The following is a 23,988-nucleotide window of genomic DNA, read 5'->3' on the forward strand; positions in this document are numbered from 1 at the left end:
AATTTGAACGTTTAAATGCTGTAGATCGAATATAACTCATTTGCTATGCAAACAGCCAACAATACTATAAAAATGTCCATCCATCCATCCATTATCTGTAGCCGCTTATCCTGTACAGGGTCGCAAGCAAGCTGGAGCTGATCCCACCTGACTATGGGTGAGAGGCGGGGTACACCCTGGACAAGTCATGAAATCATTGCAGGGCTGACACACAGAGACAAACAGCCATTCACACTCACATTCACACCTACGGTCAATTTAGAGCCACCAATTAGCCTAACCTGCATGTCTTTGGACCGTGGGGGAAACCGGAGCACCCGGAGGAAACCCACGTGGACACGGGGAGAACATGCAAACTCCACACAGAAAGGCCCCCATAAGCCACTGAGCTCGAACCCAGATCATTCTTCCTGTGAGGCAACAGTGCTAACCACTACACCACCGTGCCGCCTTTATTTATACAGTATTTTTGATATCACCTAAAAATAAATCATCTAAAAAGTTGTTCTTTTTATGGTTCAAAGTTATTGTACATTAATTAGTAATTTGTCACAAACCAAAAAGGTGAGTTATATTAGGAAGGATCTAACTAAAAAAAAAAACTGATGAGCTAAATGACTGAAATGAGGTCACAGATTGCTAGCACAAGTGTATATTCAAGGGTTGCATTTTTAAAACTACATCTAAGTATAGTGTGTAAAACAGTTACCCAGTGTTTTTTACAGTAAATTATTTTCCACCATTCTGACTATTTCAAGCAAAGTAGGTAACAAAGAAAAGCACAAACAAGATGCTGAACAAGACAAAATCATGTGTGCTATGACAAAAGGCCAACTTTCTACTAATTTCTCCGAGATGCAGTGAGCATGAAGCATTGAAGTGAGCATGCTGGGAAATTGACTGAGCACTGACAAATGAACACTTCCTTTCCTGTTCTGCAGGCCTATGAATCAATTCAAGGTGCAATTCATGGCAGGCTGGGTTTATTTTTATAGTCCACACTTGCTGAAACAGTGTAAAGGTCATTGTATTTTAAATATAAAAAACATAGCATGAGGTGTTTTGCTAGCTACACACAGCAGCAACCAACATAAACAAAAATTTTACACTTTACCGTACCGCTGGAATTATGTTATATATAATGAAGGGTGAAGGAACTGTTTAGCCGGTGTCAAAATGAAAACAGTGAGAGATAAAGCAAAGTTAGGTGCATAATCTGAAAGAACACTCCAACATATGTTATTACTAAGTAATAACTGAAAATGAAACAATCGCTTCAATACAATAGATATTACTGAAGAAAATCGTGATTGAAACATTGACCTAATTTTACCAAACTACTTTTGCTGACCCAAACATAACCCCATACATTATGACATATGGAATGTGTATATGTGTTCCCAGCTGCTTGTGTGCTCGGAGCCTGTCATTTCTGTGATGGTGGCCCATGAGCCTCCCTTGATTTATGATGATATTTTCCAAGTTTGTTCTACTCAGGAAGGATTACACGGATGGTTAAGGGATAGAAGATTACTGGGGGACTTTTGTGGTGATGATTGTGTTAAGTGTGGTGCAGGAAGTTTGCTTCTAATCAAAGACAAAAGTTACCCAAAGGACAGGCTAGTGTGGCGCTGTCGCTCCTGTCATCACAGATGCCCTTTTCCACCAAAGCAGTTCCAGGGCTGGTTCAGGGCCAGTGCTTAGTTTGGAACCGGGTTTTCTGTTTCCACTGACAAATAACTGGCTCTGGGGCCAGAAAAACCGGTTCCAGGCTAGCACCAACTCTCTGCTGGGCCAGCAGGGGGGCGGAGTTGTTAAGACCAACAACAATAAGATCGCGAAAGATCGCCATTTTTAAGCGACGAGAAGCAGCAGCTATACAAATGCGAAGTCATCCATTATTATTATTATTATTATTATTATTATTATTATTGTTGTTGTTTTTGCTGCTGCTTCTTCCGTGTTGTTTTTGCTTTGATATTCGCGCCAAGGTTTATGTAAACGTAGCGCCATAACTGACATATACAGCGACGTAACTGACGTATACAGCGACGTAATGACGTATACAGCGACGTAATGACGTGGCTCCGCTTAGCACCGCGAGCTATGAAAAAGCAAACTGGTTCTCAGCTGGCTTGCAAGTTGAACGAGTTGTGAACCAGCACCAGCACTGGCCCCGAACCAGCCCTGGAACTGATTTGGTGGAAAAGGGGTAAAAGTGTCCATTCGTAAAGGAAGCTGGTTTGCTGATTCTCACCTGGATATTGTGCAGATTGTAAAACTTACCTATTATTGGGTATACGGTAGCACTGTTCAGAACAATTTGTTCAAAGGGAACTAAGGATTGTCTCCAACTCAAATATTGTGGACTGGTATAATTTTGCCAGGGAAGTGTGTGTTGTTATTTTGGAGAGAGATTCTGAGCCAATTGATGGACCAAGACACATAGTTGAAATTGCTGAATCAAAATTCAGAAAAATAAAAATATCACAAAGGTAGGAGAGTAGAGGGAGTCTGGGTCTTTGGTGGTATTGAGCGTGGATCAAGGAAACGATTTCTGACAATTGTTCCTGATAGAATATCTGCCACATGAATACCGATCATCAAGAAATTCAGACTTCCTGGAACCAAAATTATTTCTGACTGTTAGAAATCATATGAATGCTTCAGTAAGGAAGGCTATATTCATGGAACCGTCAACCATTTGGTGGAATTTGTGAATTCTGAAACTGGAAACCACACACAAACTATTGAATCTACATGGCAAGCTGTCAAAAGGTCTCTCCCTCATTCTGGCACAAGAAAGGGTCTCTATGACTCTTACTTTGCTGAATTCATATTCAGGAGGCATCATCTTGGGGACAAAACTGATAAATTCCTCGCTTTTTTCAACCAAGTTACATGCGTTTACACGCCACATGCTTGCCTGTCACTACCTGCACCAGCGCAGCCAGCGGTTCCTCGGACCCCTTTTGCACAAATCCAAAATTTGCAGCCAGTCCAGGCCAGCAGTCCCCAGTCTCTTGATCTTTTTGATTAAATATATAAGGTAGGTTGCATTACACTTTATTTCATTCATTAAGTTAATTAACTTGTGATTTATCAAGTGAAATGTCGTTTGAATCAAAGGAATGTCCGCCATATTGTTTTTGTATGGTTTGTTTACATTGTGCATGAATACAGAAAGAAGTGGTTCATTCATGGTTCATGTACCGCATGACACATTTCTGAATACGCAGTATGGTAAAGTGTAAAATTTCCAAATGAAAAAAAAAACCTAAATAAAATCTTCATGACACCTCAAGTACCATGTATGCACATTTGGTCTGAAAAGAAAAAAAAAACACTTAGGTGATCCATACCTTTCTACTTTCTATCTTCTGCCTCAATCAAATCTGCCTTTAACATTAAACAGATCTTGGAATTGTAATGGCACACCTACCACAGTTTCTCTCGTCTGAGCCATCAGCACAGTCTTTGTGGAGGTCACACTTCTTATCCAGATGCACGCACTCTCCACTGCTGCAAGTGAACTGCTTGGCAGAGCAGGGACTGGGTACCAAAGGGTGACGTGTTGATGTTAGTGGAGGGAGTGTGGAGGAACCTAACAGATGAGATTAGCTGTATTACCAAAAAAAATCTAGCAAAATTGTAATGAGCACATTCTTTTTCAGTAAACAATTTTTATCATGGTGAGTTTTTTTGTGTGAATATACTGTATGTACCACAACTATGTTCATCTGAGCCGTCTGGGCAATCCTTTCTTCCATCACACACAAGTGTTGCATCCACACAGCCAAAGCTTTTGCAGGAAAACTGGCCTTCTACACACAGTACTTTGGGTAAACCATCGTCATGAGGTGTCGTTATGTTCCACAATCCTATAAATCATTTATGCTACAGGTTAAAAATATATTCATTCAATTCATTCATGGGATAATTTAGCTACTGAATACTATTATAATAAATAAATAAATAAATACCATAATACATACAGTACCAGTCAAAAGTTTGGACACGCTTACTCATTCATAGTAATGAGTGTGTCCAAACTTTTGACTGATACTGCATCTCTTGTTCTGCATATTTCAGAGAGATTTCTAGACCTTAGCCTGCAGTATTGAACACAGAGTACATCTGTATACCTGGCTGTCCAGTTGGTCCCTGAGGGCCAATAATAGGTACACCAGTAGCAATAGGTGAAACACTCGCCACTCCTGGACGGCCATCTTGTGGAGTCTTGGTGTGTAGTCCTGGAGAGCCTGACGTGTAGTTTTGGTATCCAGGAATTCCTGATGTTACAGTGTGATTCCATAAACCTGGTAATCCTGGAGTGGAAGCTGTGCCTAAAGATGAAGAAAACACAAACTATTGTGTCCGTATCAAATAGAAATTGTGTGTGTGGTGTGGTGTGGGTAGGGGGGATCTATATACAAAAAGATGTCACACCCTCTCAGCTTTGAGCTTTCAAAACATTTGAGATAGAAATGGTAATTAAAAGTCTGATGAATATGTGAGCATTATTTTAATTCAAATATGACATGAACACTATGTGGCCAAAGTTTGTGGACACCTGACCATCACAACAATATGCGCTTTTATTTGTTAACATCCCATTCCTGATTCAGTCCCCCTTTGCTGTTCTAATAACTGTCATTGCTCTGGAAAGGCTTCCAGTAGATTTCCACAAGAGCATTAGTGAGGTCAGGCACTGATGTCAAGGAGGTCTGGGCCTCAGTCAGCATTATAATTCATGACAAAGGTGCTCAGTGGGTAGTGTTGTTCATCTCATCTCATTATCTGTAGCCGCTTTATCCTGTTCTACAGGGTTGCAGGCAAGCTGGAGCCTATCCCAGCTGACTACAGGCGAAAGGCGGGGTACACCCTAGACAAGTCACCAGGTCATCATAGAGCTGACACATAGACACAGACAACCATTCACACTCACATTCACACCTACGGTCAATTTAGAGTCACCAGTTAACCTAACCTGCATGTCTTTGGACTGTGGGGGAAACCGGAGCACCCGGAGGAAACCCACGCGGACACGGGGAGAACATGCGAACTCCACACAGAAAGGCCCTCGCCAGCCACGGGGATCGAACCCGGACCTTCTTGCTGTGAGGCGAAAGCGCTAACCACTACACCACCGTGCCGCCCGGCAGTGTTGTTCATGGAACATATTATATTTTTGGTGAATGGTGAACTGAACAAATTTATTTGCAACTAATGAACATGCACCAGAAAGTCCCTACCAGAAAGTGGCATTAATGTGTTAAAAGCTGTTTGCCAACCACCAAAAAGCATCCAAAGAAGAACAATTGTGTTTTATGGCAGCACCCAAGGAATTTCATTTGTAAACCGATGCAAACTGTTTTGAGTTGTCCTGCTTGATAATACATTAAGTGATAAAACATATACTCACATTGATTTTTCTTCCAGAAGTTTTTATTTATTCATTTGATTTGCCAGAGCAATATATATATATATATATATATATATATATAATCTCCTTCTCACCCCTGGCGGGGGGGTGGTATCCATGTCATCCTCAAGCTCGGGTCCTCTACCAGAGGCCTGGGAGTTTGAGGGTTCTGCGCAGTATCTTCGATGTTCCTAGGACTGCGCTCTTCTGGACTGAGGCTTCAGATGTTGTTCCTGGGATTTGCTGGAGCCACTCTCCCAGTTTGGGGGTTACTGCCCCAAGTGCCCCCACTACCACGGGGACCACGCAAACCTTGACCTTCCACATCCGTTCCAGCTGCTCTTTCAACCCTTGATACTTCTCAAGTTTCTCATGTTCCTTCTTCCTGATGTTGGCGTCAGCTGGGATCGCCACATCTATCACCACCACCCTCTTCTGCTCTTTGTCCACCACCACTATGTCCGGTTGGTTAGCCAGGATCTGTCTGTCAGTCTGGAAGCTGAAGTCCCACAGAATCTTGGCCCTGTTGTTCTCAGCCACCTTCTGTGGTATGGCCCATTGGGACTTGGGTATTTCTATTCCATACTGGTTGCAGATGTTCCTGTATACTATCCCAGCCACTTGGTTGTGCCTCTCCATGTACGCTGATCCAGCTAGCATCTTACACCCTGCTACTATGTGCTGGACTGTTTCAGGGGCTTCTTTGCACAGTCTGCATCTTGGGTCTGATCTACTCTGGTAGATCCTGGCCTCTATAGCTCTTGTGCTTATGGCCTGTTCTTGTGCTGCCATGATTAGTGCCTCTGTGCTGTCTGTCAGTCCTGCATTATCCAGCCACTGGTAGGATTTCTTGATATCAGCCACTTCCTCTATCTGACGGTGGTACATGCCATGTAGGGGTTTTTCTCTCCAGGTTGTCTGTTCCTCCTCCTCTGCACTCTCATCAGGGTTCTGCTGCCTGAGACATTCACTTAGCAGTTCATCCTTTGGGGCCATCTTTCTGATGTATTCTCGGATTTTCGATGTTTCATCCTGGACCGTGGTCTTGACGCTCACTAGCCCTCGGCCTCCCTCTTTCCGCTTAGTGTATAGTCTCAGGGTGCTGGACTTGGGGTGGAACCCTCCATGCATGGTGAGGAGCTTTCTAGTCTTGATATCTGTGGCTTCTATCTCCTCCTTTGGCCAGTTTATGATACCAGCGGGGTATCTGATGACTGGTAGTGCGTACATGTTGATGGCTCGGACCTTGTTTTTACCATTCAGTTGACTTTTCAGGACCTGCCTTACTCTCTGGAGGTATTTGGCTGTGGTTGACTTCCTTGTGGCCTCTTCATGGTTTCCATTAGCCTGTGGGATGCCAAGGTACTTGTAGCTGTCTTGGATATCACCTATGTTGCCCTCTGGTAGGTCAATCCCTTCAGTCCGGATCATCTTGCCTCTCTTTGAGACCATCCGGCCACACTTGTCCAATCCGAATGACATCCCTATGTCATCGCTGTAGATCCGGGTGGTGTGGATCAGCGAGTCTATTTCTCGCTCGTTCCTGGCATACAGCTTGATGTCATCCATGTAGAGCAGGTGGCTGATTGTTGCCCCACTACGGAATCGGTACCCGTAGCCGCTCTTCGTGATGATCTGACTGAGGGGGTTCAGGCCTATGCAGAACAGCAGTGGTGATAGCGCATCTCCTTGGTATATGCCGCACTTGATGTTGACTTGGGCAATGGGTTTTGAGTTGGCCTCTAGGGTTGTCTTCCACATTTCCATTGAGTTCTGTATGAAGGTCCTTAGGTTCCTGTTGATCTTATACAGTTCCAGACATTCCAGTATCCATGTGTGTGGCATTGAGTCGTAGGCTTTCTTGTAGTCAATCCAGGCAGTGCACAGGTTGGTCTGTCTCTTCTTACAGTCTCGGGCGACTGTTCTATCGGCCAGTAGCTGGTGCTTGGCTCCTCTGGTGTTACTGCCAATTCCTTTCTGTGCCTCGCTCAAGTATTGAGCCACATGCTTACTCATTTTTGCCGCAATGATGCCTGACAGGGCCTTCCATGTTGTGCAGAGACAGGTAATTGGCCGGTAGTTGGATGGGATGGGTCCCTTCTGGGGGTCCTTCATGATTAGGACTGTCCTGCCTTGGGTTAGCCATTCTGGGTGGGTTCCATCCCTCAGCAGCTGGTTCATCTGTGCTGCTAGGCGTTCATGGAGTGCAGTTAGCTTCTTCAGCCAGTACGTATGGATCATATCAGGGCCTGGTGCTGTCCAGCTCTTCATCTTTGATACTCTTTCTTGGACGTCTGCCATTGAGATGGTTACTGGTTCTTGTTCTGGGAGGTTGCTGTGGTCAGCTCTTAGGTCCACTAACCATTGGGCATCGGTGTTGTGTGATGCCTTTCTTTCCCATATGTCTTTCCAGTATTTTTCCACCTCAGCTCTTGGTGGGTCTGACCGGTTGTTGTTCCCCTGCCATTGAGAGTACACCTTGGCTGGTTCAGTGGAGAACAGCTTGTTTATTCTCCTGGCCTCTCCTTCCTTGGTGTATCTCCTCAACCGGGTGGCCAGAGCTGTTAGTCGCTGTTTGGCAGTTTCGAGTGCCTCTGGTATGGAGAGTGAGTTGTACTTCCTGGGCGCCCCTTTATTCACCATGTTCCCTTTCTGTAGTTCAGCTAGCTGGCTAACTTCTCTCCTTGCTGCCTTTATCTTGGCCTCTAATCATCTCTTCCATGGTGGATACTGTTTGTTATGTCCCGAGCCCACCTTGTGTCCAAGCATCTCCATGATTACTGTTGCTGTACTGTGTATCAGCTTATTGGTCTCAGTGATGGTTCTTGTGGAGATTGTCTTCAGAGCAGCATTCACATCTACTAGTAGATCTTCTGAAGGTACTTGGCAACTCAGCTTCGGTATTCGTCGGGGGCTCCAGGTTTCCAGTTGGGTCACGATCTTCCTTCTCATATATATATATATATATATATATATATATATATATATATATATATATATAAAAAATGGCTGGGAAACCACTACAGCTTGTGCCAATTACAGTGGCCCCATTGTACCGAATCTGCATGTCTTTGGACTGTGGGGGAAACCGTAGCACCCAGAGGAAACCCACACAGACACGGGGAGAACATGCAAACTCCACACAGAAAGGCCCCTGTCAGCCGCGAGGTTCGAACCCGGAACCTTCTTGCTGTGAGACAAGTGCGGTGTGACAGTGATAACCACTACACCACCATGCTGCCCACGTAATCCCCGTGGTGCCCAAGTAATCTGTCTGTGATTCTGTCGTAGTATACAGTAATTAATTTAGTTTGGGAAGTGGCAGTTATTGGGGTCTAGAGAGGGATGGGTAACAGGAGGTTCTGCTGAAAAAAGAACAGCTTTTGGTGCTAAAGAAGGCAACTGGACTTGCTTGAAATTCTTGAAGATATTTCACCTCTCATCCAAAAGGCTTCTTCAGTTCTGTCTGACTAGTGGGGAGTTCCAGGTATTTATCCTCTAGTGGACCAAAAGCGACCCTCAGGAGAATTGTTGAGGTCACATGGGTCGTTGACCCTCTCATCCATCCTGTAGGTGTTCGGGTCACTGGAGGCTGGGTGTGAACGGTGTTGGCAGCCTAGAGAGTCATTAGGGTGAGCTGTAGGTCATTGCCTCTCTCTCCCATCATGTGTCATTGAAGTCATCTGACTCTTGGTATGGATGTATATTCAGTTTTCTGGGAAGTGTGCCAAGAACTGCATTGTAAGTGGTGTCTCAGACCACCTCCTCTGTTCAGTGATGGTCGTTCCAGGTTAATAAAGATGGCTTCTTTTACTCCTCTTTCAAACCACCTATCTTCTCTGGCTAAAATGCATATATTGCAGTTCTGAAGTGAATGTCTTTTGTTATTGAGGCCAAGTTTACATTAGACCGTATCTGTCTCGTTTTCTTCGCGGATGCACTGTCTGTTTACATTAAACCGCCTGGAAACGCCGGGAAACGGGAATCCACCAGGGTCCACGTATTCAATCTAGATTGTGTCTGGTCCGGTGCTGTGTAAACATTGAGAATACGCGGATACGCTGTGCTGAGCTCTAGCTGGCGTCGTCATTGGACAACGTCACTGTGACATCCACCTTCCTGATTCGCTGGCGTTGGTCATGTGACGCGACTGCTGAAAAACGGCGCGGACTTCCGCCTTGTATCACCTTTCATTAAAGAGTATAAAAGTATGAAAATACTGCAAATACTGATGCAAATACTGCCCATTGTGTAGTTATGATTGTCTTTAGGCTTGCCATCCTTCCACTTGCAAGTGGTAAGTGATATGCGCTGGGATCACACACACAGCGGCTCAGTCCCGAATCACAGCTTGTGTACTTCACTCGCGCGCTCTGTGAGCTGCGCAAGGCCGGAGTGCGCACCCTCCAGAGGGCACTCGCTGTTCAGGGCGGAGTGATTTGGAGCGCAGGATGCCTGCGGAGCCGAGCGTATCCGTGTATTGGTGTTGCTGTGTGCACGCGAATCGTGTATTGGTGTTGCTGTGTGCACACTAATCGTTTTAAAAATGTTAATCTGATGATCCGCTGATACGGTCTAATGTAAACCCCACCTGAGATGAAGATAGACTGCAGAGTCCTGGCCTGAGGAACTGGCTCACCTGTGTTGAGCCATGTGCTCACGAAGCGGTTGTTTCATTTCCCCAGTGTACAGGTCTGTGCATTCCTCACTGCACTGAACTGCGTAGACTATGTTGTCCTGTTTGTGTCTTGAAGAATTTCAAGCAAGTCCAGTTACCTTCTTTAGCACCTATGGTTTACGATGACCTGGATGACTGAGAACCTTCAAAGACAAACAGCTCAGAACAGCTCATTAAAAAACTCAGAAGAAATGAATGTGAAGGAGTTCATTTTTTGGGACTGTTAACTATGAACGTAAACTAGTTCATTTTAATCTATGTGAACTGAACTCTGAGCTAGCTCTTGTTAAGTGTAAACTTGCACAACACTGTCAGTTGGGTTGAGGTCAGGGTCCTGTGCAGGCCATTCAAGTTCTTCTACACCAGCCTTGGCAAACCATGTGTTTATGGACTTCGCTTTGAGCACAGGAGCATTGTCATGATGGAACATGTTTGGACCCCTTAATTCCAATGAAGGGAAATTGTAATGCTGCAGCACATGAAGACATCCTATACAATTGCGTGTTTTCAACTTTGTGGCAACAGTTTGGAGAAGAACCACATATGGGAGTGATGGTCAGATGGTCATGCTTTTGGCTATATAGTGGATCTGTAAAGTCATAAGGTGACTTTTTAGCATCAGTTTCAAGGAGATTCTTCAAGTTGATCTAAATTCCTAACAAATCTCAACTTTAACAGTTGTCACAGCAAGAATGAAACATAATACCCACCACTGTAATCAACCTGCTGCCACGTACACTTTGTATTTATTAGTTTAATGAGTTATAAAGCATTCAGATAGTTTGTAGTGTCACAGCTTGCTACAGGAAAGCACTGAAATAGTCTCTTAGTTATTTTTTATTTTTTGCCATTTAGTGATACTGTAAACATGCATTAACTCACCACAGTGCAGCTCATCTGAATTATCTGCACAATCTGGTCTTCCATCACAGAGAGCTGCCACAGGAACACACTGCCCACTCACACAGGCAAACTGACCCGCCTCACAGAGACTTGGTGTCACTACACCAACACCAGAAGGCGCTGTGGTCACTTCAGCAGTGCCTGGAGTGACTAATTCTTCTATGAGCAGGAAACATGCATGAATCCAGCACTTAACGCTAAGCTTAGAAATACATTAATGATTTCAGTTTCACTTGCTGACTTGATATATTGTGTTAAATTTAAATAGTTTCATGGACATGTGTTTTAATCTTTGAAGGTCTTGTCTCAACTAAAAAAAATGCTAATAAACTGGAAAGGATACTGTTAAATTTTCAAGTATCTCAGTTTCTTTATGAAGAAAAGAGAAAGCTTACCTCCTCTGCAGCCCAGGATCTCCACTCGGAGATAGAATGTATGGCGGTACTGGACTGGTATGATACGCAGATAACGAGCCCTTACCAGTCTGCCCAGCCAACGTGTAACTGGTGTCGTGCCTACCATCCGCACCTCAAAGATCTGTCAACAAACAGTCAATTCGTGATCATTAAAAATATGCTTTACACCATATGAAGTTTGAGTATGAGTATACTCAAGTGGTTATTATGATTATTATTATTATTATTATTATTACTACTCGGTATAATATACCTTTGAGGCTAAGCCCTTGTCTCCACTCTCAGTAAAGTTCGTGAAGTGGTCCTCAGACAAAGCGAATGACAGACGGTACTTGGAGAGGTAGCCCCACATCCGCTCACTGCCCTGGGTGATGAGCCCTGATATCCAGACGGGCTCCAAAAAATCCACCTGGAAGTAGGGTTGGGGGTCTCCTGGTAAAGGGCTCCACCCTGGTTCCATCACTAAACTATTTGGAGAATATTATGGAATGGTTCCAATTAGTGAAAATAAATTCTATCCATCCATCCATGATCTGTAACCACTTATCCTGTGTAGGGTCGCAGGTAAGCTGGAGCCGATCCCAGCTGACCATGGGTGAGAGGCGGGGTACACCCTGGACAAGTCACCAGATCATCACAGGGCTGGCACATAGAGACAAGCAACCATTCACATTCACACCTACGGTCAATTTAGAGCCACCAATTAGCCTAACCTGCATGTTTTTGGACTGTGGGGGAAACCAGAGCACCTGGAAGAAACCCATGCACACACGGGGAGAACATGCAAACTCCACACAGAAAGGTCACCATCGGCCACTGGGTTTGAACCCAGAACTTTCTTGGTTCTGACAAGAAACCAAGAAAGTTTAACACTGACAGTGCTAACCACTACACCACTGTGCCACCCCTAAAATAAATTCTGTAAATGGAAGGTACAACAGTTCTCCTTAAGTAGGGAAAAAAACACGACATTATCAATGGCAATGACAGGGTGGTGCCCAAACCTACCCACCATAAACCTGAGTTATTCCTACCACCATGAAAATGGTTATTTTTCAATAAGTGCAGGTCCTTCTTCCTCTTCTACCAGAGCAATTTGACAATAATTCCAATTTTAAAAGTTTAACAAAGAAAGCATTGTACTTTTTGTCATTTTACAGTTACACTTGTGGACCATCTGAGAAACAAGTTAGTTCCGATTATTACTTATGGTACCTTATAATAGATATAAACAGTTCCCTTCTAAGATTTACAAAGAGCTGACACTACAGACTCCCTCCATCAATGTTAAATACTGTGAAATAGCTGTTCAATAGTAATCATATTGCATCAGAATGAGCGCACTTCTATAAACCTGTAATTTTTGCTATAGAAAATTAATCAACATGTTTTGTCCAATCAGAATCATGAATTCAACAGTGCTGTGGTACACTGTCTTATTATACAGTATACTGTACCTTAAATACATTTTAATGGTCCACTACATCCTCTATGTGCTATAACTAAAGGTATAATATACTTAGTCACTGAGTGTACCACCCTAGGGACTACAATTTTACAAATTTACAATTTACTAAAAGAGTTTACTAATATAACATACTGTATAGTCTTTGCTATACACTGCACATTCGAAATATAGAGCCAAATTATGACTTGTAATAAAGAGTCAGCTCTGAAAACACACCAGATATGAGATACAGAAAAAAAAAGTTCTGATTTGTTATTTCAAATGAGACTTAGTCATCTAATTCAAGGATAAACATAACATCATGCAGCTTTTGCTCTACAGTACATGTCCAGACACTTACACATTAGGGACGATGTTGAGACGCCCCGTGTCAGCTGGGTTATTCTCTCTGAATGACGAGGCGGTCAGCTGACCGTAGCGCACACGGCCATCCTCCAGTCCCAGAGGAGAGGAGCAGATACCTGTGGAGCACAGATACCACACTGACCAATTTATACTATACATATAAAGGAAAAGTAATGCTACTTGAGCCAAGAAAGTTTTACATATAGATGATTAAGATGATTAGAGGCTTGTTTTTAATCTTATTTTTGTTTATATGTACAGTATAACAATACTACTAACTCCTTGTGACATTGAAAACTTCATTTGATGCACAAGCTTTCTCGAAAATGAATCTGTACCCTTACAATTTTAGCTCAAATGATAAGAAAACAAATAAGTAGTCACAGAATTATGAAATAACTATATATATATATTTATTCTATCCACATTCACTGGATATGAGCAATCATGTGCTCTGATTGGCCACTCTACTACTAGGATATCAGCTCATATACCGTGAGTAGAGAAAAACAAAATGGCGGCGCACATCAAGCCAGATATATCACTTTGTTATCAAGTATTTAAAAGAAACAGAAATAGCTCAAATAATATAGTTTGTTCCCCCCCCCCCCCCCCCCCCCCAGTATCTCCTGTTCCACACTCCAGCCCAGTTGGTGGCAGTAACGCACCTTTAAGTTGGTTTGCCAACCGCCAAAAAAAAAACCTAAAGAAGAAGGAGAACAAAATGGCAGAGCATGTTGCTGAACCAACCGAGGATGAAATAAAAACTCTATTCAAAAACAAAACCCTAGAAAGTACTTTTTAAAAAAGCAACAAAATATGGAATAAACAAATTTGATGCTAAGAATGTATCTTTTTTATTTTTCAAGAATTATTATAACAGCATTTTTCACAAATTGCTATTGTCATTTCGCTGGTTTGTTTACAGTCTAAGCGGAAATTAGTTTGTTGGATGTTTTGTATAAACTTTATTTATCGAATTTGCAAAAAACAAAAATAAAAATGCTCTGTTTCTCAAAATCCAGTGAATGTGGAAAAAATAAAGCATTTATTTCAATCTTGTCATACATGGCTTATAGCCGACTCGGCACTACGTGCCTCGTTGGCTATCAGCACATGTATGACTTGATTTCGTGCAATAACTGTAAAATATACAAATACAATAAGACCAAATACTTAAGAAAGAAAGAAATACATAAACAAATAGATAAACAAACAAATAAATAATCAAATTTTCATTTTCGTTATCAAATGCATCAATGCTGGAAAACAAACGTAAATGTTCAGCATTAGTAGTTACCCAAAGACCCAGGTTCTCCATGCTATACAAAAGAAAGATGAGAGAGAGAGAGAGAGAGAGAGAGAGAGAGAGCGCATCAGTCATATTAACACAAAGTACAATATCAAGTTTACAAGTTACAAGATATGCATAATTCTAAATGAACATAATATAAATGAATCAGTAATAAGAGTACAGTAAAATAATAGCCTTTAAATAGAATCAACGTCTTTGTTGCAGAATTTAATCTGATTTAATTTTCTATCCTGCATGCATTACTGGATTTTTTTTTTCTTTATACTATATTAGCAGGTTGTGTTTTAGGTCTTACAGCTGTAACAGTGGGAGTTGGGAAGGTTGCTGATGTGACAGCAGCCATATTGGGCGTCCTGAGTGGAACAGGGATAGGTGTGACATGGGTGTGATTCGTTTCAGAGCCACAGCCTCTCTCATCAGCTCCATCCGGACACTGAGGAACCCCATCACAGTGCTCTGTAGCCTCAATACAACCCCCTGGAGGAGGGCATGCGAACTGACCCCTGGGACAGCCTTTAGAGGTCGGCGTAGGAGACGGTTGAGTGCCTAAAAGATATAAGCAGTTTCAGAATAGGAAAACACACTAAAGAAGAAAAGAAGAAAAAAGAAGAAACCTTTATTTGTCACATGCACACTTCAAGCACAGTGAAATTCATCCTCTGCATTTAACCCATCTGAAGCAGTGAACACACGCACACACTCAGAGCAGTGGGCAGCCACACCAGAGCGCCCGGGGAGCAGTTAGGGGTCAGGTACCTTGCTCAAGGGCACCTCAGCCCAAGGCCGCCCCATGTTAACCTAACTGCATGTCTTTGGATTGTGGGGGAAACCGGAGCACCCGGAGGAAACCCACGCAGACACGGGGAGAACATGCAAACTCCACACAGAAAGGCCCTCGCCGGCTGCTGGGTTCGAACCTGGAACCTTCTTGCTGTGAGGTGACAGTGCTAACCACTACACCACCGTATCACCCACACCATATCCTTTTTTTTGACATCACAAGATACATTGCTTAATTAATGGTGGAATTATTTTATGTCACGTGAGCCATCCTTGGCCAATCCCTGCACAGGAATTTTTTGATAAGGGATATAATGTAAATTATAACAGTAGTAAAGATCTTGTTAATATCTCTGGCCAATCACAGCTGAGTTCATCTGAACTCTCTCTACGGTCATTAACCCCACACTGTAAAAAATGATTTGTTGTTTTAACTTAAAAAAGTTAGTGCAAGGGCTGCCTTAACATTTTGAGTTCACTGAAATTAATCTAGTAAGTTCACAACAATTTAACTTACTATGTGAATTCCAGTGAACTCAAAATTTTAAGGCAGCCCTTACACTAACTAAGTTAAAACAACAAAAAATTTTTTTACAGTGCATCACAGATGACTCCCTGTAGCCCACTAGGAACAGAGGCCATTTCCACACTGAAACTCCATCTCTCTGCAAGGCCTGAGTGACACTGTGGGAGAAGGAGTAGACAGCCACTCATACTCTGAGTGATGATGTGGAACAGAGGTAGAGAATACATGACAGATTTCAGAATCCTGACATGTACAAAACTGTGGCTGGAGCAACAGAGTGGCATAAAAAAAGGAATACAAGTCAGAATAATATGACAGTACAACTTAATAGGAGTGTCCAAGGGTACACATTCTGTTTTGCTCTGATACACATATCAGAAAAAGGAAAATGAGCTGTACACACCATCTTCACACCCCATCAATTCCACTCGCAGATAAATGCCATTCTGGAAGTCGTGCGGCAGCACCCTTACAAACCGAGCTAACACCATCCTGTCTAGTCTGTTCTGCATCACACTTCGATCATCATGGTTACCCAGGAACACCTGCAGACACATCATTATTCAATAGAAATTGATATTGTATGGAATTTATCTGATAACATGCTTAATAACACAACTATCACTAAACTTATACCACTTTATACATCCACTGTCCACTTTATAAGGAACATTAATATTCACATCAAACATCAGAATGGAGATAAATGTGATCTCAGAGACTTCACCCATGGCATGGTTGTTGATGGAAGAGGAGCTGGGTTGCATATTTCAGAGCATTTCTGTTCAGTTTTGATGACCCTGTGCCCACTATAACATCACTTCTTCGCTGACAGGAGTGGAACTTGACATGGTACTCAATGTAGCGTGCATTCTGAGATGTTTTTCTGCTCACCACCAATGAAAGAGTGCTTATTTGAGGTCTCTCTCTCTCTCTCTCTCTCTCTCGGCATGTCACTACAGTGACGTGGCCACTCTGACATCCATCAGAGTTTCTAGGGAACATTAGAGTAGTGGTTTCCCGTTGCCTTCTACTGGATTATTATAGAGGTTTTCTCCTCTCAAATATTCACACTTATGGGCAATTTAGAGTAGCCAGTTAATCTGGAAGCCATGGCCTAATGGTTAGAGAAGCAGCTTTGGGATCAAAAGGTCACTGATTTGATTCCCTGGACCAGCAGGAATGGCTGAAGTGCCCTTGAGCAAGGCACCTAACCCCCAACTGCTCCCCAGGCTGCTCTGGGTATGTTGTACATCGCTCTGGAGAAGATATAATCTATAAGGTAATGCAAACTAACCACATGTCTTTGGAAACCAGAGCACCCAGAGGAAGCCCCTGCAGACACAGGGAGAACATGCAAACTCCACACAGAAAGGCCCCTGTCAGCCACTGGGCTCAAACCCAGAACCTTCTTGCTGTGAAGCAACAGTGCTAACCACTACACCACCATGCTGCCACTTATTTGAAACTTTTCTGTCAGCTCAAACCAGTCCATCTGGCATCAACAACCATGCCATGGTCAAAGTCTCTGAGATCACATTTTTCATCATTGTGATGTTCGATGTGAATATTTAACTGAAGCTCTACACCTGTATCTTCATGATTTTATGTATCATGAGCAACTGTCTAATTGGATAATGAATGAATGATCATGAGTAGAGGTGTTTTTATTAAACTGGTTGGCAAGCATATAAAAACCATATATCACCCATTTTTTATTGCTTACTACTATTTCTATTCACCTTGGCTGTAGGGCGACCGTCTGTGATGAGGTCTTGGTAGGTGAACCACTGGCTGCCGTTAGTGCTAAACTGCAGGTAGAAACTGGACACAAAAGTGTCGAACTGTCCACCACCTTGAGTAAGCAATCCTAAAACACACAGCACAGGTACAGTCTAAGCATTATTGCCTACACTACAGATCAGTAAATCATAGCATCGGTCAGGGCTATACATAAGCATACCATGGTTATGTGTTTAGAAACAGATGTCATTATCTATGAGGTGGACAGAGATTAAATTGAAAATTACCATAATTACATTAATATACTAGCATAGGACAATCATCAAACATGGCTGGTTTATTCCACTAATGTGCCTGTAGCATTAAAAACAATAGTGCGTATTTAACCTTTATGACACGCACCTGTGATGTTGTATGGTCTGAGTAGGTCAATCTGCAGGTAAGGAGCCTGGCTGTTGTGTGTATGGCCATGGGGGGAAGATGGTGGGAGCTCCCTGTACTCCTCAGGTTCAGGGCTCCAGCCCTGTAGGTCACTGTGAGGGTCATGAAAGTGGAGGCGCCCTGCAGAGGCTGGATGACCAGGCTGTTGTGATGATGCACTGAAACTGGAGGTAGGCAGAGACTGCACTACCAGAGGAGACCAACACTCATCTATAAAGAGCACGGAGGAAGTGAAGTCGATGCCAGGGTCTGATGAGTGCACTTCAGATAATTTGGTAAAATTTTATATATATATATATATATATATATATATATATATATATATATATATATATATATACACACACACACACACACACACACACACACACACACACACAGTGGGGCAAAAAAGTATTTAGTCAGCCACTAATTGTGCAAGTTCTCCCACTTAAAAAGATGAGAGAGGCCTGTAATTTTCATCATAGGTATACCTCAACTATGAGAGACAGAATGGGGGGAAATAATCCAGGAAATCACATTGTAGGATTTTTAATGAATTAATTGGTAAATTCCTTGGTAAAATAAGTATTTGGTCACCTACAAACAAGCAAGATTTCTGGCTCTCACAGACCTGTAACAACTTCTTTAAGAGGCTCCTCTGTCCTCCACTCGTTACCTGTATTAATGGCACCTGTTTGAACTCGTTATCAGTATAAAAGACACCTGTCCACAACCTCAAACAGTCACACTCCAAAGTCCACTATGGCCAAGAACAAAGAGCTGTCAAAGGACACCAGAAACAAAATTGTAAACCTGCACCAGGCTGGGAAGACTGAATCTGCAATAGGTAAGCAGCTTGGTGTGAAGAAATCAACTGTAGGAGCAATTATTAGAAAATGGAAGACATACAAGACCACTGATAATCTCCCTTGATCTGGGGCTCCACGCAAGATCTCACCCCGTGGGGTCAAAATGATCACAAGAACGGTGAGCAAAAATCCCAGAACCACACGGGGGGACCTAGTGAATGACCTGCAGAGAGCTGGGACCAAAGTAACAAAGGCTACCATCAGTAACACACTACGCCGCCAGGGACTCAAATCCTGCAGTGCCAGACGTGTCCCCCTGCTTAAGCCAGTACATGTCCAGGCCCGTCTGAAGTTTGCTAGAGAGCATTTGGATGATCCAGAAGAGGATTGGGAGAATGTCATATGGTCAGATGAAACCAAAATAGAACTTTTTGGTAAAAACTCAACTTGTCGTGTTTGGAGGAGAAAGAATGCTGAGTTGCATCCAAAGAACACCATACCTACTGTGAAGCATGGGGGTGGAAACATCATGCTTTGGGGCTGTTTTTCTGCAAAGGGACCAGGACGACTGGTCCGTGTAAAGGAAAGAATGAATAGGGCCATGTATCATGAGATTTTGAGTGAAAACCTCCTTCCATCAGTAAGGGCATTGAAGATGAAACGTGGCTGTGTCTTTCAGCATGACAATGATCCCAAACACACCTCCCGGGCAACGAAGGAGTGGCTTCATAAGAAGCATTTCAAGGTCCTGGAGTGGCCTAGCCAGTCTCCAGATCTCAATCCCATGGAAGATCTTTGGAGGGAGTTGAAAGTCCGTGTTGCCCAGCGACAGCCCCAAAAGATCACTGCTCTAGAGGAGATCTGCATGGAGGAATGGGCCAAAATACCAGCAACAGTGTGTGAAAATCTTGTGAAGACTGACAGAAAACGTTTGACCTCTGTCATTGCCAACAAAGGGCATATAACAAAGTATTGAGATGAACTTGCAAATAAATTCTTTAAAAAATCCTACAATGTGATTTTCTGGATTTTTTTTTTCTCATTTTGTCTCTCATAGTTGAGGTATGCCTATGATGAAAATGACAGGCCTCTCTCATCTTTTTAAGTGGGAGAACTTGCACAACTGGTGACTGACTAAATACTTTTTTGCCCCACTGTGTGTGTGTGTGTGTGTGTGTGTGTGTGTGTGTATATATATATGATGAATACTTTATTCCAGACTCATAGTTCCATATAAAAGACATAAAAAGACAATACAAATACAAGATCAACACATATCAATATACATATAAACATCTATTCCAATGTTTCCACATCCTAGAGGTGTACCTTGTGTCACTCTGTTTAGTGTCAGTGAGTGCAATTATTAATCTGTTTTTTGACACTCGCAGCCGACACATAAATTCATCTCATCATCTCTAGCCGCTTTATCCTTCTACAGGGTCGCAGGCAAGCTGGAACCTATCCCAGCTGACTACAGGCGAAAGGCGGGGTACACCCTGGACAAGTTGCCAGGTCATCACAGGGCTGACACATAGACACAGACAACCATTCACACTCACATTCACACCTACGGTCAATTTAGAGTCACCAGTTAACCTAACCTGCATGTCTTTGGACTGTGGGGGAAACCGGAGCACCCGGAGGAAACCCACGCGGACACGGGGAGAACATGCAAACTCCACACAGAAAGGCCCTCGCCGGCCCCGGGGCTCGAACCCAGGACCTTCTTGCTGTGAGGCGACAGCGCTAACCACTACACCACTGTGCCGCCGACACATAAATTTATACATAAAATTCCTCAGCACAGCATGGAAGGTGGGGACATTACTATGGACAAATAAAGTGCTTGCACTTGTCCATTTGGGAAGCTTAAGGAGGATCCTAAAAGCATCATTGTATGCTACCTGTAGCTTCTTCAGCTTTGCTGTGCTACGGTATATTTGGACCAGAGATGAGCTGTGTATAGAGGAGTACAGTAGGCTCTAAATAGATTTATTTTAACATCATCCGTGCACATATGAAATCTACGGGCCAACATATTGGTCTGTGCATAGAGCTTACAGTACTGACGCTGAATATCATCATCATCATCACAAAGATCATCAGTGATGATGTGTCCCAAATACCGTACTTTCTTAACAACACCTAGAGTGCGGTCAGACAATAACAATGAAGGAAACTTTTGCTTCTGATCTTCCTTAGTTTTAACAATTAAAATGACATTCTTTTTAGGATTGAACTTAATGTCATATTGAACTCCATAGCTGGAGCATACTTTAAGCAGTTGCTGTAGCCCAGCACTGTATGGAGATATAATAACAAGATCATCAGCATATATGAGATGGTTGATGAGACTCTCACCCACCATACATCCTGTCTTACACTGACTAAGCTTCTTGGAAAGATCATCCATCTATACATTGAAGAGGACGGGTGACAAAATGCCACCCTGTCTCACCCCATTCGTCACATGAAAGGGTGCAGATATACTATTGCCCCACCTGATTTGCATGGTTTGTTGTGTGTACCAAAACTGCAAGACCCTTATCAAATAAAGTGGAACACCTCGCTCTTGGAGTCTGGAAAACAGTTTACCATGATTGATCCTATCAAATGCTTTTGATGCATCTAAAAAGCACATAAACATGGTGGAATTCTGACGTCTGTATTTACTTATGATTTCTTTTAGTGCATACACACACTGATCTGTTCCAAGTTTACTTTTAAAACCAAACTGGTTATCAGAGGTTTCCACATTCTCACTAAGCCTATCTAAAATAATTCTTTCTAACACTTTAGAAATTATGCTAGCCAGAGCAATTGGCCTATAGTTATCTACGCTGGAGATTTTCCCAGTTTTGTCTTTAATCACTGGCACTAACAATACAGACAGCATAGAGTCAGGTAATATGCCATGCATTAATAACCCAGTAAAACACATAGCAAGAAAGACATGCAGTCTATGACTAGCATGTTTTAGATGTTCTGCTGTTATCTGGTCAAGACCACAAACTTTGTTCATAGACAGTTTCTCAATGGCATAGTACACCTCATCAGGTCTAATAATCACGTCATCATTAAAGGGAACATTTCCAACATAAAATTTCTCACTCTTAACACAATTAAAAATGTCACTATAGTGTTTGCTCCAAAGTTCTGCAATATTTTCAGGTCCAGTGACCCCAGCAATACTAGACGGCAAGGGCATCTTACTGTTATTGATAACCTTAACTTCTTTCCAGAAATCATTGGCATTATTCTGCTGAAGCTTTTTAGCCATGGAGTTAGCCCTCATAGCCTGCTCATTTCTTTTAATGAAGCGGACAGCATACTTAAATTGTGCATTTGCCAATTTCTTGCGATCACACCCTGGGCCATGTCTAGCTCTCCCTGATAACACCCAGGTTTTAAAAGCTTCTTTGGCCTCTGCATGGAGCTCAATATTCATTCCATCCTGGTCTGACATTATGTTGTTTTCATCTTTTATTGCAGTGAAGCTTACCACTACTGATAAGAGTGTCTACAATCTTCTCATACATTATATATATATATATATATATATATATATATATATATATAAAATCTCATTCTCATCTCATTATCTCTAGCCGCTTTATCCTGTTCTACAGGGTCGCAGGCAAGCTGGAGCCTATCCCAGCTGACTACGGGCGAAAGGCGGGGTACACCCTGGACAAGTTGCCAGGTCATCACAGGGCTGACACATAGACACAGACAACCATTCACACTCACACCTACAGTCAATTTAGAGTCACCAGTTAACCTAACCTGCATGTCTTTGGACTGTGGGGGAAACCGGAGCACCCGGAGGAAACCCACACGGACACGGGGAGAACATGCAAACTCCGCACAGAAAGGCCCTCGTCGGCCACGGGGCTCGAACCCGGACCTTCTTGCTGTGAGGCGACAGCGCTAACCACTACACCACCGTGCCGCATATATATATATATAGATAGATAGATAGATAGATAGATAGATAGATAGATAGATAGATAGATAGATAGATAGATAGATAGATAGATGACTGTTTATAGTCAAACTGCTTTAAATGTGAAACCAGAACAAGAAAAAAAATATTCGGATGACATAATAAATAAACCTTATTGCTGCAGTAGACATGGGCTGATCCTATGTATTGCTCACTAGCTCACGAGACAACCTTTTGAACGGTAATCATTGCCAAAGTTGACTAAAATTCCTTGCTCTTACAATTACCATCGATTTCTTTCAGATAATGAGGTCAACAATAATGACACCAACTAAGATACTTAACTTTGCATAGAAAAAAGTAGAAAACTCATGCTGCAGGATACAGTGGTGCTTGAAAGTTTGTGAGCCCTTTAGAATTGTCGATATTTCTGCATAAATAAATAAAGTTTGGAATGGCCAAGTCAAAGTCCTGACCTTAATCCAATCGAAATGTTGTGGAAGGACCTGAAGCGAGCAGTTCATGTGAGGAAACCCACCAACATCCCAGAGTTGAAGCTGTTCTGTACGGAGGAATGGGCTAAAGTTCCTCCAAGCCGGTGTGCAGGACTGATCAACAGTTACCGCAAACGTTTAGTTGCAGTTATTGCTGCACAAGGGGGTCACACCAGATACCGAAAGCAAAGGTTCACATACTTTTGCCACTCATAGATATGTAATATTGGATTATTTTCCTCAATAAGTAAATGACCAAGTATAATATTTTTGTCTCATTTGTTTAACTGGGTTCTCTTTATCTCCTTTTAGGACTTGTTACATCAGCACAGGAATCAACCAGGAACTGCTAAGTGTCCCATGAACACTAAGGGACTACTATCATGATTGACACAGACTCTGACTCCCTACACTAGCTTTAACACACCAGCTTTTTGATTGTGAACACCTGCCTCTCATCATTCACGTACCACAGACTATATAAGAACTCTGCAAAGCTCTTATCACTGTGCCTGTTCTACTTCTTCCTCCTTCCATCCAGCACTGTTACCAGGTTGGGGTTCATGTGGACCCTATTGATCCACATGTCATATTAATTGGAGCATAGTTATATATCGGATGCCCTTCTTGCTGCAACCCTTGCATTTCTGAGCTTGGGAAACAACCATTCACACCTATGGGCAATTCAGAGTAGCCAATTAGCCTAACTGCGTG

The 23,988-nt window shown here is 42.7% G+C and overlaps 1 protein-coding gene across 1 annotated transcript in view; it reads right to left on the reverse strand.

Moving 5' to 3' along the window:
* sspo (SCO-spondin) overlaps window positions 1–23,988 on the reverse strand; it is a 237,670-nt gene that overhangs the window by 118,943 nt on the left and 94,739 nt on the right. The window contains exons 39-46 of the mRNA XM_060922454.1: window positions 18,002–18,250; window positions 17,599–17,726; window positions 16,260–16,401; window positions 14,876–15,096; window positions 7,038–7,064; window positions 4,188–4,368; window positions 3,726–3,881; window positions 3,443–3,604 (exon numbers count right to left, since the gene is read on the reverse strand). Of these exons, the coding sequence (XP_060778437.1) occupies window positions 3,443–3,604; window positions 3,726–3,881; window positions 4,188–4,368; window positions 7,038–7,064; window positions 14,876–15,096; window positions 16,260–16,401; window positions 17,599–17,726; window positions 18,002–18,250 (1,266 nt within the window). The remainder of the gene's footprint in view (window positions 1–3,442; window positions 3,605–3,725; window positions 3,882–4,187; window positions 4,369–7,037; window positions 7,065–14,875; window positions 15,097–16,259; window positions 16,402–17,598; window positions 17,727–18,001; window positions 18,251–23,988) is intronic.

Source organism: Neoarius graeffei, chromosome 5, assembly GCF_027579695.1.
Source record: "Neoarius graeffei isolate fNeoGra1 chromosome 5, fNeoGra1.pri, whole genome shotgun sequence".
Taxonomy (NCBI): domain Eukaryota; kingdom Metazoa; phylum Chordata; class Actinopteri; order Siluriformes; family Ariidae; genus Neoarius; species Neoarius graeffei.